The sequence below is a fragment of the Sceloporus undulatus genome, chromosome 5 (assembly GCF_019175285.1).
Source record: "Sceloporus undulatus isolate JIND9_A2432 ecotype Alabama chromosome 5, SceUnd_v1.1, whole genome shotgun sequence".
Lineage (NCBI taxonomy): Eukaryota > Metazoa > Chordata > Lepidosauria > Squamata > Phrynosomatidae > Sceloporus > Sceloporus undulatus.
The window spans coordinates 183,127,108-183,143,843 of NC_056526.1; the positions used below are offsets into that span (position 1 = coordinate 183,127,108).

General features: G+C 43.1%; 1 protein-coding gene across 2 annotated transcripts in view; it reads right to left on the minus strand.

Moving 5' to 3' along the window:
- SHROOM3 (shroom family member 3) overlaps positions 1–16,736 on the minus strand; it is a 136,937-nt gene that overhangs the window by 15,971 nt on the left and 104,230 nt on the right. For both annotated transcript variants that reach the window (XM_042470082.1, XM_042470083.1), the window contains exons 3-4: positions 12,250–12,381; positions 4,877–8,204 (exon numbers count right to left, since the gene is read on the minus strand). In XM_042470082.1, coding sequence (XP_042326016.1) covers positions 4,877–8,204; positions 12,250–12,381 — 3,460 coding nt within the window. The remainder of the gene's footprint in view (positions 1–4,876; positions 8,205–12,249; positions 12,382–16,736) is intronic.

Here is a 16,736-nt window from a genome sequence, read left to right on the forward strand (position 1 = left end):
TACACCTTCTTTTCTTGAAATGAATAGGGCAGCCCCATATTGTACCCCAACTTTGCACAGTTAGGGCTGTCGATATCATTAATGGTCAGTTATCCACATTTATAACTCCTTTTTAAGGGTTTGTGCTGAAGCCCCATTGGGAAAACATGTCAGACAGCTACATATTTGCTCTGTTTTACAATCTCTAGCAGCCTTTGGTCCACCAGATATTTGGTACTTCAGCTTCCTGAATTCCTGTTTACTAACCATATTGGCTGGAAAGTCTGGGAGCTGAAGTCCAAACCATCTGGACGATCCAGACCTACAGATAAATAAACCTTTCCCTTCCACATCTGAGAACTATAATGAACAAAATCTGAAAAAGTAGCTCAAGCAGTATTTAGATTAAATTTCGTTTTCAGCTTCAACCTCACACACCATTTATCTTTGCACAAACCCCACTGATTTTAGTGTGCCTCGGGGACAGACAAGCACTTATCTCCATTTCACAGATGAAAATTGGGACAGATGTGGCTAAACAACATCAGAGTGTGGTCAACATGGCAAATGTTATTCATGAGGAAGAAAGCACAAGCTAGGAGGCTGTAGCAGTTTGTATTTCCCTGAGCCTACTGGGAAGGGCATGACTCTGCCCCTTCTTCTCCTCTCCCTTCTTTCAGAGTTAATGGAGTGCAAACTATTTGTGAACTCTGAATTCATTTTACAGACACTGAAGTAAATTGAAGATGAGGGGATAAAATGGGAGAAGGAAAGAGAAACTGGGGCCTGTTACAGACTGCCAAAATAAAGCTGCTTCGGGTCTCTTTGGAGATATGCTATTTAAATGATGCATGCATCCTAAGAATCCAGAAGCTGCACCAAAAGCTGCACTCCAGTGCTTAGGAATGGAGTATGGCTTTGGTGCGACCTCCGGACTCTTAGGACCCATGCATCATTTAAATAGCATACCTCCAAAGAGACCCGAAGCAGCTTTATTTTGGCAGTCTGTAACAGGCCTGGGATATTTTAAAAGCAGCTGAGAAAATGAGACAACAGAGGATTAATTGGGAGTGGTCCTGCCAAATCGGGAGAGTTAGAGTGTTTGTGAGCAGATGTAACTGTGGTCTATACTTGCAACATGATCTGATTTGTGACTACTGAATGTCAATGGAGATCCATAAGGTTGCCTAACCCAAAGCCAATCTGTTTTGCCCATCAACCTTGGCACTGTTCATCCCCTTGACTGGCAGCTGTACCCCAAAGTGTCAGGCAGAACACCCTTTCACAAAACCTGGCACGTGATGGAATAGATCCAGTATGAGATCTTTCACACCCAATACAGCTGCTCAACCACTGACTTATTTCTCCCATAACAATTCTAATATTTTTACACTTTCCGCAGTTTTGGGAAACAAAGAATTTAATCTGATACATAAGAATATTTTGTTTTAAAGCTCCTTCTGTACATTAAAATTTTTATAATGTATAATATATTGCAATTTCAAAATTGTCTTGTTCCAGGACAAAAGAAAGAGACTAAGCATATGTGGAATATGCAGCCTTGGAGAGTAGTTGAGCCTCCTTCTTTGAAGGTTTTTAAACAGAGGCTGGATGGCCATCTGTCGGGGATGCTTTGATTGTGAATTCCTGCATGGCAGGGGGTTGGACTGGATGGCTCTTGTGGTCTCTTCCAACTCTAGGATTCTATGGTTCTATGTGCATGGGCATGGCTGTGCGTGTGTGTACACACAGAGAGACACAAAGGGGGGGGAGGCTGGTCCATCCTTTGTTGTGGGGGTAGTGAATCTGCTCTCAGATTTAGTGCTGCACCTTTGGCAGCTGCTCTGATCTGTGGAGAAACTACCCCAGTGCTGAACTCTGTTGGGATAGGGTTCAGTACTGGGAAAGCTCCTATATTAATTTGATCTGTTGTGGGAGCAGCAGTCACAAAAACCAAAACTAGATTTGCCAACCCGCAGCAATGAATCTGCTAGCCACTCATGCACAGGAGCAAAATGTCACATATTGTGCACAGGAGTCACACATTGTGGGGTCATGGATCTTCTGATCTGAGCTCCAGTCCTTCTCTCTCAGTATTTCTTTCTCATATGGTGCATCTTGCTTTCACATTAGACACAAAGGAGGGGGCTGGCAGGGTACGTATGTGTATACAAAGGAGGAGGGTGCAGTTTAAATTTGCATCCAAATTTATAAGCCAGATTGCTATAAGGCATGCAGGCAGAGACAAGCTAGAAGAGGAGACGCAGAGGAAGATGGAGAATGTGTGGTTGAAGACAGATGGGCTGGCAATTCCACACAGCTATCAATTTCCTCAGATCTTTAAACAAATTCCTTCAGTGACACTGCACTGTAATTTATAGTCTGTCTTGAGGGAACTGTATATACCCCATGCAAACCCTTTAAAAATATATAGCAAGCCAAGAGCTGGGGCACATCTGCTGCTGCAAGAGAAATAAAGATTTTTACACATAATTTTTTTAAAAAAAGAGAGGTGTCCCCAATGTACTCTGTTATCCTTTCTCTATCTGTTATCCTTTCTCTGTCCTCTCCTCCTCCTTCTCTTTTCAACAAATACATTTGGGTTTGAATGAAACTATTCCCATGAAAAGCACAATGGACTCAATCCAATTAATTGATTGGTGCTTGGAAAAGTTCTGTGGCCTACAGGGCTTTCGTACCTGTCAACCATAGCCTGGAGATGTTACTTCTTTGGACTACAACTCCCAGTATCCCCAGCTAACACGACAATATTCATTTTGGAAGCTGTTAGCCAAGAAAGTAATGTTTAAATGCACTGCCTTCAACTGTGCTTATTTTGACAACTCCTCCCCTTGTGTACATCAAAAGCATCTCCCAGTTAAGGCAACAAATGATGGAAAAGATCTCAGAAAAACCTGAGACAAGTGCTACCAGTCAGAATAGATAATACTGGGCACAATGAACCAAAATAAGTTGGTCCATGTGTCCCTTTGGTAATGTAGATCTGCTGGTGTGTCCTGAATTGTTTTAAGGTTGCCAACCCTATTATTAGGTCTCACTCTTGTGCCATTAATAAGTATCTGATGTACTCAAGTTTATGGCATGTCAAGCTGCTGTTAACAGGCACACAAAGAAGGCTGGTCTAAAAATCAAAATTGGTAATGGAGAGCATCCCCCAACTATGCATATTTGGTTATTAAAATATCTCTTTGGTTAAAGCCCTGTATACTTTACTATAAAGATGCTGGCAATTCAGTTTAATGATGGGACTCCAGTAGAACAACAAGGACTCCAGTAGACTCCAGCAGAACAGTATCTCTTGCCATTGAGGCACTTCTGCTAACAGATCAAGAAGATTCAGAAAAGTCAGATAATGTGGGACAAAGGAGCAGCTTAAAGCATTTACATCCAAAAAGGGATTTCCACTAGTTTTGGTGGTCTGGTTAACAGATTCAGACAGATGCTTAAACATTTCCCCTCCTTAATTATCTGTTCTATTATTTATCCTACCATGTTTTCAAAACAGAGGTTTTGTGGCTTCTACCCCAGGGTAGCTTAGCAACCTACCTAATACACCCAAGGCAAGAGCACAGAGAAGCCAAGAGGGAAAAGAAAACAACAAAAGGCCTCAAATGAAGCAGTTCTCAATTTGGTCCTAGTAAGGCCCTTTGTCTCAACACAGAGAAATTTGGAACAAATGGTTTTCCAGATTGCCTGATAAAGTGCCTGATGGTGGTAGTGGGAAAACTTTATTTGTGTTTTGCCTTCTAAATCCTAGTTACTGGTGTTGCTCTAAAGGGGGGGGGGGGGGAGTTGGAGGGTTGTTTGCCCAAACTGTGCTTTACAAACTCACAAAAGAGCAGCTGGATGTACAGCTAATGATTTTGTTGTGATGGTTAGACAATTGGAGAGCTACTGCAGAGCATGGAGATATAGCATGAGATACTATTCAGTTTCAGCAGAGCATAATGCCTGGGTAGCTCTATCTAGAACTGCTTGTCTCTTCAAAGCCTGAGTCAGAGGAATCTTCAGAGCCAAGACACAAAGACACTATGGGAAGGGTGGCTTGGAAAATCACTTGTACCTTTTCAACAGAAGATTTCCCAAGCCACCTTTCCCATAATTCTAAAGAAAACTCAAGCAGGCACTGAAGAAATATGTACATGACTCTGCAAAGATACTGGTCTACGTTAGGAACTGTATGCCAGGTGGTTACCCTTTCCTAGTGCAATGGGTGGCTAGGGCCACATAGCTGTATTAGTTGGGGCTGTTGTTCCTTTGCTTGCCCATAGAGGTCTTACATCTCTCCCTGCACAAGTAGTAAAACTGTCAGATTACTTATGTACCCGTCTTTCCCCCCAATTACCATCTCTCTCTGACTTCAGCTTGCTTATAGGCTTGTTGCGAAAATATAATGTAGGTGTGAGTGAAGAGCTGGATGCAATTCTAAACACCCAGGAAGAACAGGAAGATTCATGTGACCCAAAACAAACAATGCAGAACTAATGTGTCATTAGAAAACAGCACATTTTATCCCATTTCACTCCAGCCTCCATGAATATGAATGACAGGTGTGCCAGATCATAAGTATGCTCTTACACAACTGTCACTCACTTAAATGTGGATTGCTCTAGAGATGGTCGCTGGGAGTTTAACTCATTACAGCTATGATCTAGAGCCTATCAGAGGTCTCCAATCCTAGGAAATAAAATGCTTTACACAAATGTGAGACTCCTTTAGTGCACAGCAAAGGACAAAGTGGCCTGTAAATGCAATGGATTTTCTGTTCGTGGTCACTTTCACTTTATTTACATTTCAGAACAATCCCAAATAACAACGGAACCAACCAATAAGACCATCAAAGTATCATGAAAAGAATCCCATACCATCGACATACCTGGCACTTCTTATCTGCTGTGGGGGATGACCTGGATCGGATGTGCACAGCGACCGCCTGATTTTCTGATCTGTCCAGCAAATCCTCTGCAGAGGCTGACTTCCCAGGTTTCCTGCTGTGTGCTTTCTTGTCCAGGGCTTGGTTATCAGGAAATGGCTGGTTGCATACGTCAAGATCAGTCTGAGTGCTTTTACTGAGCTCCAAACTGGCTTTGTGCTCATGTTGGCGATCTACTTTCAGCCAAGTGGGAAAAGAGCTCTTGCTGCTACTCCTATTTGGGTGAGCTGCCTTCTTATTGTCATATTCATGGATATCAAAGCAGCCCGTAAGCCCAGGAGGGAGAGTAACAATGCTACGTCCTGTTCTAGACACCCGATCTAGAGACTCCCTATGATGTAAAAGACTCTGGTCCTGAAGAGAATTCATGCTGGAAGATGATGACAGAGACTGGCCATCTTGGACACTTGTTTGCAGATATGGTGTCTGGGAACCCTCATGTGGGAGGCTGGTTTCCTGAGATGCAGAAGATGGTCGTTTCCCAGTTTTGCGTTCAATGTAATCTGCCAGTGCATTTTGCTGCAGCTGCTTCAGCTCTGGCCTGGACAGATTGATGGTGGAACAAGCCTTGTTCTCCCGCTCAAAGATCTTGCGCCTATCAGCCACTGTGTTCTCTGGAAAAACAAACTGGAGGACTTTCTTCTGGAGGGAGAAAGGAGAGAGCTCACTGTCAGACACACCCACTTCATTCATCTTTTCTGGCTCTGAGTATGACCTCTTTTTCTGTTCAGCTGTCAGGCGCTTCCTACTCCCAATGCGAGGTACATGTGGAGGCCCGGGAAGACTTTCTTTATTAGTATATTCCATTTTTGTCTGTGTTGGTGTAATGCTATGCCTCTCCTTTGGGGTATGTGGAGATGCTGCAGTGCTCCTCATCCCAAGGTGTGCTGAAGCTGGTCTTTGTACACTCCTTTTTGGCTCCTTACCAACTGGAGGGCTAATGTTGAGGTCTTTGCGCCTAAAGGAGGTGGCCCTCAAAACCCGTGACTGGGCATCTTTAATACTGTTCCTGTAAGCCCTGTTAAAGGGAATATCCAGCTGTGATCTGCTCATGCCCTGGATATTAACCTTCCATATGATCTCCTTCTCAGGCTCCTCCACCAACTGGAAGGTACTTCTGCTCCGTTGCAGCTGCCCAGCCTGTTTCTGTGATTCATTTTCAGAGGGTCCGCCATGATAGATATTCTGCTGTGGTGGCACTGGTACCATAGCTGTTGTTGCTGCCATCTGCTGCTCTGAAGAATGCCAGTTAGCCCTCTCTGCTTTGCCAGCTCCTCTCTCAATTGGGTGGTGCATATAAGGGGTCTGACCTGAGGTATTTGGGCTGGCCACCCTGCCATGTTCATCAAGCAACTGGTCAAACTCTTGAGAGTTATGACTGTTTTGCATCTCCTCAATGGCATTTATGCTAGACTTGTTTGACCCATAATTCTGGCCAAAACAGTTTGCACTCAAATTCTGTGGCCACTGATTGCCTTGTTCACGCTGCTCTATCCTGCTCACCTTTTCCAGAACAGAACACAGAGCCTTCTTCGATTCCATCTTCCCATACTGAGAGTTCTGAATGCTTTGGGTGCTACTAGAACTGAGCCGGCGAATTGTAAAATCTGATGGCTTTGGGGCTAATGAACAAGAGGGCACCTCATATTTTGGCTCTATACCATGGGGATGATCTGTGGCATCCTGGCATGCTTCCAAGACTTGCCATTCTCTGTCCTGCCAGTATTCAGGGAGCTGCTCTTGGTTTTCCTTCTCTTCTTGGCTACTATAATTTATAACATGCCATTTGGCACCAGAGTAGCTCTTACCTGGCTGCATCTCCGTCAGCTCCTTGCTGTTTTGCAACTTTGTGCTCTCTGGGATATTTTGCAAGGAGGAGAAGCCATATTGCTTGGCCTTACTAGAGCTCCACTGGTTTTGTGTTGTGGAATCTCTCTGCAGGTTAGCATTCATGTCTTCTGGCTGCTCTCCTGAACCACAGTCCTTTGACTGGAAGTGGACTTTGCTGTCATTCACATACCTTGACTGGGACAGCCGTGGCTGAGCACTGTGGTTTGAACGCTGAGTGTTTCTCATGTTTTCCTGGATTATAGATGCTGTCTTGTAAGGGCACTCTGATTCTTCCTGTCTCAGAGATGTTGCATAGGCTTTAGGATGAGTTCTGTACAGGACAAATTTTGTAGCTGTGTCTCCCACCTCTTTCTTCTTCCCTGCCATGGATAGCACAAATTCAGGTTGGTAGAAGATGGCAGCCTTGTTAGGAATGCTTTGGTTTCCATTTTCATCCAAGCCAGAATGTGACCTGCAGGTAGAAGCCTTTTCATATGAAGATGGAGAAGGAACAGGTGGTGGTGCATACCCACTCTCTTTGGCAAGTGCTGGATAAACCATTCCACTATTACTTGCAGTAGGGTGAGGAACCTGAGCAAAGTGAGGCTCAGGTGAAGGAACAGGATAAACACCAGTTGGAAGTAATGGCTGCCCTGGCTGAGCTGCCTGTGGGTAGACCTGTTTGGGCTTCACTGTGGGACTATTCTCAGGGCTCTTCTCCATCACTGTGTGGAGCTGTCCTTCTAAAAATGCAGATTTCTGGAGCTGCCCTGGAGGAGGAGTGCCTTGGCCCAGATGAGACCAAGCACCTTTGGGATGAGTCCTGCATGACTTTCTGTGCTCAAGACTTGACCAGGAGCTGGGCCTCTCATGGTGCCTTATTGCTGCATAACTATCACTACGGGCTGGTGGCAAGGGAGGCCCCTTCATATACAGGCTTTCGCTGTCAGACGAACTCCGGGTTTGTGGGCCTTTGTTGTACCCATGGAATCTGCTGGAGCTGTAACCTTTAGCCTGAGCTTCATAGCTTGGCAGGAGAGCAGAGGACTTGACTTCATACTCCTCTGAAACCCCTCGCTGGGCATTGTAGACAGTTTTAATGTACCTGATATCTGCCTGCCGCATTCCCCCTTCCTGTGGTCGGCCTCGGGAATGCACATTCTCCATGGAGTAGGACCTCTCCTTGCAAAATGCAGGTGCTGGATATTCAGGGATGCTGGAGTTGGTTGAGAAAGAGCTGTACGCTGAATCCCTCTTGCTGTGGAGATGGGAAAGCTGGTCGATACTATTGGTCGATTTGGCAGGCGAAAGGTGGCAAGGGTGTTGGGCATACCCTGCAGGAGTATGGTCCAAGCTCTCCATGCTCCCCCTGGAGCTGTATTGGTCAGGACTTCTCCTTAAATAACCATGGTCGTAGCTGGAAAGATCACTTGCGGAGGAACTGCATACAGGAGTACAAGAGAGAAAAGAAAAGAGAGAGACAAGCAGAAGTTAGTTTTAACATGCAACCAAGAGACACGAGTTCTACTGGCTTATAAAGGGACTCTGAGGGATATGTTTAGTTTTTAGAGGAACAGAAGAAAACCCATATTTGGGCCTTGCTCTGTTCTAAGTGTGCAGTCATCCGGATTTGTTAAGAAGACTCATTTGACATTGCAACATATGTCTCTTATTTATCACTAGGAAGGGAAAGAAAAAATAGATGGAGGCACATTGCAAGAAACAGAGGCATTGCAGGGAAGTCCAAGTGTGTCTACTCCACCCATTGCAATCCATCAAAAGCATCCTAAACATCACCAAAATATTCAGACATCATGAGTGTAACAGAAAGAGAGAGAGAAGGAGGGAGCAAGAGAAAAGAAGAGCAAGAAAGCAAGACAAGCTGGAGGAATTTCCCTTCTATCTCAGTCTGCCTCTCTCCCTCTCTGCCTCATTCTTTTCCTTTTTCCCTATTACTTTTCTTTTTATGGAGGTGAAGGCTACACCCTGGCAGTCTTCCTGGAAACTCCAACTGGACTGTAGACATTTTGTTCGCTGTGAGAAAACTAAACAGACATGACAGGAAAGGAGGCAGTGAAGGATTGGAGGGGGGGGGTTAGAATGCAGTGAAACTATAGCAGTTCTAAAAAGGCACCAACTGAGTTACTCATTATGGGAAGACTTCTACTGTCAAGGGTTTCAAAAACTGTTATAAAAAGAAGATGACAAGGCTGCTTGTCATAGAGGCTCATATACAGGGAGCAAGGCATGAACCATCCAGTTATCAATGCTTTTTGGAGTGCTCCTTTGATTCTTTTTCATTTTCCTCATACAAACTTGGCAAACTGGAAGATGGGCTAGCCTTAAAACCAATCTGGTCCACTCTTACGAGGCAGAATGTGGACAATTTGTCTTTATATCCCAGAATCTCTTGAACACCAAGTGATTATTACTATTCATCATAGGCAAAACAGGAATAATGAATTATTTCTATCACAGGAACATCACTCATTCACCTCATATTGTGACCGAGAAGTTAGAAACAGCATATCCTGAGTATTTCAATGCCACTTAAGGCCCATGTCTATATCAACCTTCCAAAACCTCATTTTATTTTAGTAAATGCAGAAAGGTCTGCAGTTCAAGGAGGCAAAAACTGGCCAACTCTGAACTGTGTCCAAAACAGGTTGTGGTGGGGAGGAAGGGTTGGGCATGTCAAATTTAGTAACTGAAGATACATCAAACTCACTATTGCCTTCTTTCTCTCTTTTGATCTTTTATCATTTCCAAGAGCTAGAGAAATGACTGTCTTCTTTTTTTGATTCTCACTTTTTTCCCCTACCCATCTATCAAATCTAGAAAACTGCTGTGCAGTCTACCAGTACTGCATTAGAGGAATTCTTCTGATTGCAAATTATGAGAAATGCCATTATTTCCTCAAAAGAAATCACTCCCAACATGTTCTATGTGCAGGGCACATTTAGGATGCTATAAAAGAACTGCAAGCACCTGGAGAGAAATTCATGAATAAATTATTTAAAAAGTTCCTTTGGGGCCCAAAAGTATTCTTGCACAGAAGAGAGAACTGCGTTCTCCTTCTGGTCAGTCTCTGCTGGAAGCAATCCACTCTTCTGCATCTCTGCAACACATCTGATTTCATTGTTTAATCACTCCTCATGTGGAGATTAAAAGGCACCAGATCCTGTCTGAACCTGGAATCTAAGTGGGGTCAGTCATGTAAGTACGTGAATGGGAGATCCAAGGGCTGTAGGCTATATTTCAGAACAAGGAACTGGAAAAATCACCACTGAGTGTTCCTTACCTAATAAAGCCCTAAAAAATTCATGAGATTGCCACAAAGCCCTCTCATCCCAACTGCCACTACCATGGCCTCAGAGGGAGAAAAGAAGAGGCAGTATCTGCTGGATTTAATTCCTACCCCACTGCCATTCCCATTTCCTTGTGTGTCATGTCTTATTTTGATTGTAAGCCTGAGGACAGGGAACTGTCAGATTAATAATTTGATTATTAATAGTTCTGGGAGCCTTTGTGGCTGAAGAGCAGGATATAAAAATTCTAAATAAATAATTAAGTCAACAGGCACACACACATGCGCACAATGCAGAGATGCAACACAGTGATCCAGACTCAAAATAAGGCTACAGCTCTCTGGGTGATACACTTCTGCAGCTTGCCTTGATCCATTCAGGAGCACTGACTCTGTAGAAACCCAGGGCGTAGGCTCTTCTGGGGGCAGGTCATTCTTATTCTTACTTTTTATTCTTACTCCTGGTAAGCTTCATATCAACCTCGAATGGAGATGTAAATCTTCATAGATTTTACTCTGTTGACAATGGCCCTCTCAGCAAGTCCTTGTGAGTTCAGCTACACCTGATCCTCTGACAAATATAGGGACTTGGAACAATAAGGAGATCAAAGTAACCACCTCTTTCTAATCTCAACTGTCACCCAGTCTCTTTTCACTGATGGCTCCTGACCTAAGGCTGATTTATTTCCCCACCACACAAAAAGAGAAAATATAAAAGAAAATTGAAAGCTGCAGCACGATATTTATCCTGGGACTGAACAGTTTTATCAGGTGAGAGAGGAGTACAGGGAATGAGAAAGGAAACAAGACAGAGGAGATGAGGAAGAGGATGAATGGCTGCAACAAAACTAGCCATTTTTCTTGTTTAAAAGTTAATTTCCTCAGCTGTTTGTGCCATTTGTTGTCATTTCAAACAAAGAGATGAATAATATCAGTCCCTGAGAGCTTGACCTCTCCAGCAGAGAGCTCCAGATCTCTCATCTATTACTGATGACAGATACCAATCTAGGCAGGCTGGCAATCTGACCACTAGATGCCACTGGCGTTCTACAGAGTGGAAACACCTGGAGAAACAGCAACTGTGCCAGCAGATATATGACACAGACAGCACAAATCTGAGGCTAGACTGTGCCAGACTATGGCCCAAAAAGAAAAAGAAAAATGTTCCCTGGATAGCATGAATGGTTCTGCCAGATGATCTGTGCAAGGGTGTCATGGAGAGGGAGAGAAAGAGAACACACATCTCTCCCCTCCCCACCCCTTGTAATCCTAGAATTTCTTCCTGCTTTCCCATCCCATGGCTCCTTTGATCTCAATAAATTACTCCTGGTGCCAGTATTTAGCTTTCACAGGAGGCTTGACATTCCAGTGGTTGAATTGCAGAGGAGGGAAAGCCACTATTCTGGTACTGAGATTCAGAAATGGAAGATGTATAAGTAGATGGAAATACTGAGGATTTGGCTATGCACATGAAAGAAGTAGGAAATATCATTAACACTTTGCAGATGAGTTATTTTCCATCCCTTGAATACATATAGAGGAAATGGGAAACACTGAGTAAGGAACATGCAGCATTTCCATATAATCAGTTATAATACCCCCAACATATATATTCTAAAAATTGTAACATACATAAATTTTGCAAATTGAGCAAATCTTCAAAGACAAGCACAAGCATAATAAATGCAAAGTGCAAAGCCCCAAATACACAGAGAAAATGTATATAATTTACACTTCACACTGCATATTCAGATTTTCATGTTGATTTTAGAGCACCATACACATAGCCTTGCTTACTGTTGTATAATACAGTGCTTCCAGACAATAAAAAGACATGGTCCAAGAACCAAACAAATTCTGCAAGAGCCTGAAACCAGGAGTAAATGTTGAGATGCTTAGTGAATGACTCTCCTTCCAAATTCTTCAAAACTGTTGAGGACACCTGTCTGAATGCTGACATACTATGCTTCTTATTCTGCAATGCTATAAAGAACTATGCCCCTTATACTGCAGCATCAAGGAGTTAAAGCCCAGAAGCTTAGAAAAAATGAAGGTTGTATATGAATGCAAGAGATTATAGCTCAGAGCAAAGAAGAAAATGTTCTCTTCCTCATTTGGGAAGCAAACAATACACCATTTCTTGGAGGCAGGTTTGTGGCCAAGACGCTGTAAATCTTACCTGGAATGGTAGGCTTGGTGCCAAGGACTGCCAATCATACCCTGAGATATTTGCATCATACTGAGATCGGGCTGGTTCTCTATGAACTTGGCTGGATGCCAGGACTGTGGTTGGCCCACAGGGTCACTTCGTCTAGGAAGAAATAGAATGATAAAATTATTAGAGACAGCCACTCGCTCAGGTACTCTGACAAGTGGAACAATATCATAATGATTATAATTTGGCATTTATACTGTGCCAACAATTTTGTGGCACCGTCCAGAATATAAAACACATCTCTGTCTCTGTTTCTTGATGTTTTTACATTCTATTCTGCTACTATTCATGACTGAAGGTTATTAAGACCACCCCGCTGAAAAACATATTAATCATTTAATGTTACTGGTGCAAAAGAACATTATAGCGAACTGGCTTCTTATGTTCAAGCTACTGTAAGGTTGATCCTTCGTTCTAGTGTCTGTCATTGTCAATCTGGTTGTTGGAGCAATGTAATTGTCAGGTGGTGGTTTAAACCTACAAAACCAGCTGGTTTGGCAATTACCTAAGGCTGCAGAGGAGTTTGGCTATTACTTAATGTAAGTGAAATTAATGGCATCTTTACTATTTTCTTTTTTTTAAAATACAAGAGAGAGAGAGACAGATAAACAGACAGACTGTATGCACAGGCTAAAAGGCCTGTGCTTCCCCCAGACTCGCATTGTCCTGTCTGGATGACACAGACTATTAGCCTCGGGCCAGGATCAGGAAGACTGGACACAGATCCAGTGGGTTCAGTCCAATCCTGGCCCAAAGACCTTAATCTGGTTAAACAGACTGGCTGTTTGCTGTGGAGTTTCTAGGAAACTCTGCAACAACTGCCAGTAGAACGGATGTCCCTGCATGCCCTGTACCCGCCTCTGCCATTGCATCTGCTGAGAAGACCTGTTGTGGACTATGAAGTCAGGTTTCCGCCCTTACAGGCTACGATGGAGATTTCCTCAGCCGACATAACAGCAGAGGCAGGTATAGGGTGTGTGGCAGTAGCAGGTCCATGGTGTGGTGGTGTGCGTGCTTGCGAACACCTGCCTATCATTGTGCCAACCTGTGGTTTGGCCTGTCCAATGCTTCCTATCTGCTTAGGGCCAGAGAAGATAGCAACCAGATATAAAGAAGATACAGAATAAAGGAAAACAAATGGAGATATAATAAAGCACAATAAGGAACCAAAAAAAAGAAGAAGAAGAAAAAAGAAGATCCTGGTCAAAAATTCACATCAGGCAATAAAGTTCACAACCAGTTACTGCCATCATATTGATAACTCACTGAGAGGCCAGTAAATTACCTCAGATCATGCAGAAAACTTAGCAGAGTATAGAATTTCTGGCAATGTCACTGTGTAATTCTGCAGGCTTTTGGTCTGTGGGTTGTATCCATACAATAAAATTAATGGACTGACTAAGTAAATAACTCCCTCAACAATCCATACTGGAATTTTCACAAGCACAGCTTCTTGCATCCTAATGTCAGCGAGCTGAAAAACTAATACTAGAAATGAGATTAAGCGTTTTTGTTTTCTTCCTTTTCTCTTGGGCTTAACTGCTGTAGCAATGCTTGAACTATGTGCTGGAAGAGAGGAGAGTGTAGCAAGAGAACTCCCAGGCAAGGAAAAAGGATGGGCACATCCATGTATGTCCATCCCCTGCAAGTTATCTGAAAGGAGTAGAGGATAAAAATGTAACAATTGGTAAGGCTACCAGGGTACCTCTGTGTGCACCTCTGAATGATTCACTGATCTGGCCCTTTGTTTCTTCCAGTCAGCCTCTGTCAAGGTTAACCGTCCAGGTGCAGAAAAGATATATGAGGGGTGTCTCGGCTGAGGGAAAAGGGTAGGGCTCAGAGGTCACAAAAGTGGGGTCCAGGGGTCAAAAACGCACCCTGCACCCTCAAATTCCTATTTTTCTCCTATTTGTCTTCCAAAATGGTAACAGATAGTGATGTAAAGGGGAAAAGAGGGCAGCAGAGGAATTTAAGCATGCATGGTGTGGTGGTGGTAAGCAAAGGCTGCAGTGAGGATCAGGGTAAAAAACTGGCTGCGGACACAGTTGTCAACTCCTGAGGTACAGAACCATCACAAAATTTTCAAAAAAGACCCAGAATGTTGGCTAGGCTCTTGTGAGAGTAGGATAAGTCATTTGTACGGGAACTTAGAAAATATATTGTTTGAACTACAACTCCCTGAATTTCCAGCTGATATAGCCAGTGACCATGTTGGTAGGAGATTCTGGAAAGTGTAGTCTAACTGAGGGTGCACATCTACACTGTAGAAATAATGCAAGTTTTATACCACTTTAATTGCCATGGCTCCATTCTACTGAATCCTGAGGTTTGTAGTTTTGTGAGACACCAGCATTCTTTGGCAGTGAAGGCTAAATACCTGGTAAAACTAGAAATCCCAGGATTCCAAAGGATGGAGCTACAGCACTTAAAGTGGTGACAAAGTTCATTATTTCTACAGCCTAGATACACCCAAAGTAACCTTCCTAAGCACTGGCTGGGAGATTCCAAGAAATTCTGAGAAAAATAACTTTTCCAAGCTTTGAGTCCTTCATATAAGAATCATTGACAGCTATAACAGGGAATTTGGGGGGAACTGGGGGCCTATAGTTCAAAAGAGTAGCTTTTCTAATCTCTAGCCCCAATGCCTTTATAGGTATAAAACAGAGGTGGATTTGCTGACAGTTTTTAGCTGTTTAATTAACCATCTATACTTCCAGTGTGCCATAGTAGTTTGAATGTTGGAGACCAGGGTTTGATTCCCAGCTCAACCATGACACCCATTGGGTCACCTTGAGCAAGTCACATTCTCTTAGCCTCAGGGGAAGCCAATGTCAAACCTGCTCTGATCAAATCTTGTCAAGAAAACCCTATTTTAGGTTTGCCTTAGGGTCGCCGTAAGTTGGAAATGACTCAAAGTCACACTACACACAACCACATTTTAAAATGTAACCAGTATTGTCAGACACAGTGAGAAATGTCAGGACTTGAGAGAACGGACCCAAATATTTCTAACGCAACACATGTCTTCACATTTAATTCAAAAGGGTGGGGTGGGGGAACCAAGCCTCAGCTATCAGCTATTTGAGAAGTACCACCCCGTCCTGAACAGGTTTCATGCACCCCTTTGAACATCATCAGAAGCAAAATTCTTCTATCTTTCACCACTGCAGTCATTGTTAACAGGATTAAACTAAGAAGCACTGAAGAGGTGGAGCTGCACAAATCAAATATCATATGAAGGTGTCTTTAAAATAAGGCTTTTAGTTTCTTTTTTCTTTTCTTCCTTTTTCCAAGAAAACATGGAAACTGAGAGCCACAGATCAGGAGACAGATAGAATAGAATTAATTTCAGCAGCTGGCGGACTCATCTTCAGGGAGACATTCAAGACGTCTCCATATAGCGCACAGAGGCCAGCTTACTTTTTGTCAAATCAAAACCTAGGGCATTCTCATTTCTTGCTTGAGAAAGCACATTGTTTGAGAGAAATAAAGCACTCTCTCCCTGGGAAACTGACTGTTAAGAAAGTTGCCGAGCCAGGGCTTTGTTTTGTCCTTTAAAGCCTGTAATTTTTTTAAAAGCACTTTACCCAAACAGCTCCAGGGCAAACATATGAGTAAATAATAAAACTGAGGATCTCAACCAAGAAACAAGAATAAATAACTGTAGGGCACAACACCTTGCTTTACGTCCATAACCTGCCTCTGCCTAGCAAACATGGATTAGGATGTCATGGGATTAGAGCTGAGATTTAAAACACAAGTCTTCTCATATTTGCTCTGTGTTTGCTTGGATTTGTGTGCAAAGGGCTTCTGTATGGGCTAACTAGCTCCCAACTACAATTGGAATAAATAGCAGTTCCACTAATGCAGAGGTGAGCAAATGTCAGCTGTTATGAGACCACACTGACCTCCAGAAATGCACTCCCACTCTAAAAAACAAACAAACACAAATTCATTTAGTCCCCAAAAGTATTTTTGCCTTATTTGAGCCATTTTAGGCCCAGGTTAAGTCTTTTTCTAACAGGACATGAAAATCACTACTGCTTCCATGACCTGGCCCCATTTCACTATCTCTTACACTATCTCTTACAGTGTCCTTCAACCACAGCAATAGTGAAGATGGTTTCATACCCCTGTTTAGATGACCCACTCCATGTCAAGCAGCTTCCTTTGAAGAACTCAGAAATGACACTTTTTCGGATCACAAGTCTGAGAATCCCCCTGCTAATATGGCCACTAGCTATGCTGTCTGAGGGATTTTGAAAGTTGGAGTCCAAAGAATTAATTCTTCTAACTCGACTCCTTCACATGTACAGCATTCAAGCCATCACTTCTGATTCTGGCAGATGTTTCTGCCACAGAATGGGAGCCATCGGATAATTGATGGAATACATGTTGTTTCCTAGCAAAATGTTGGATTGCTTGCAGAATGAGGAAAACTAATATATACA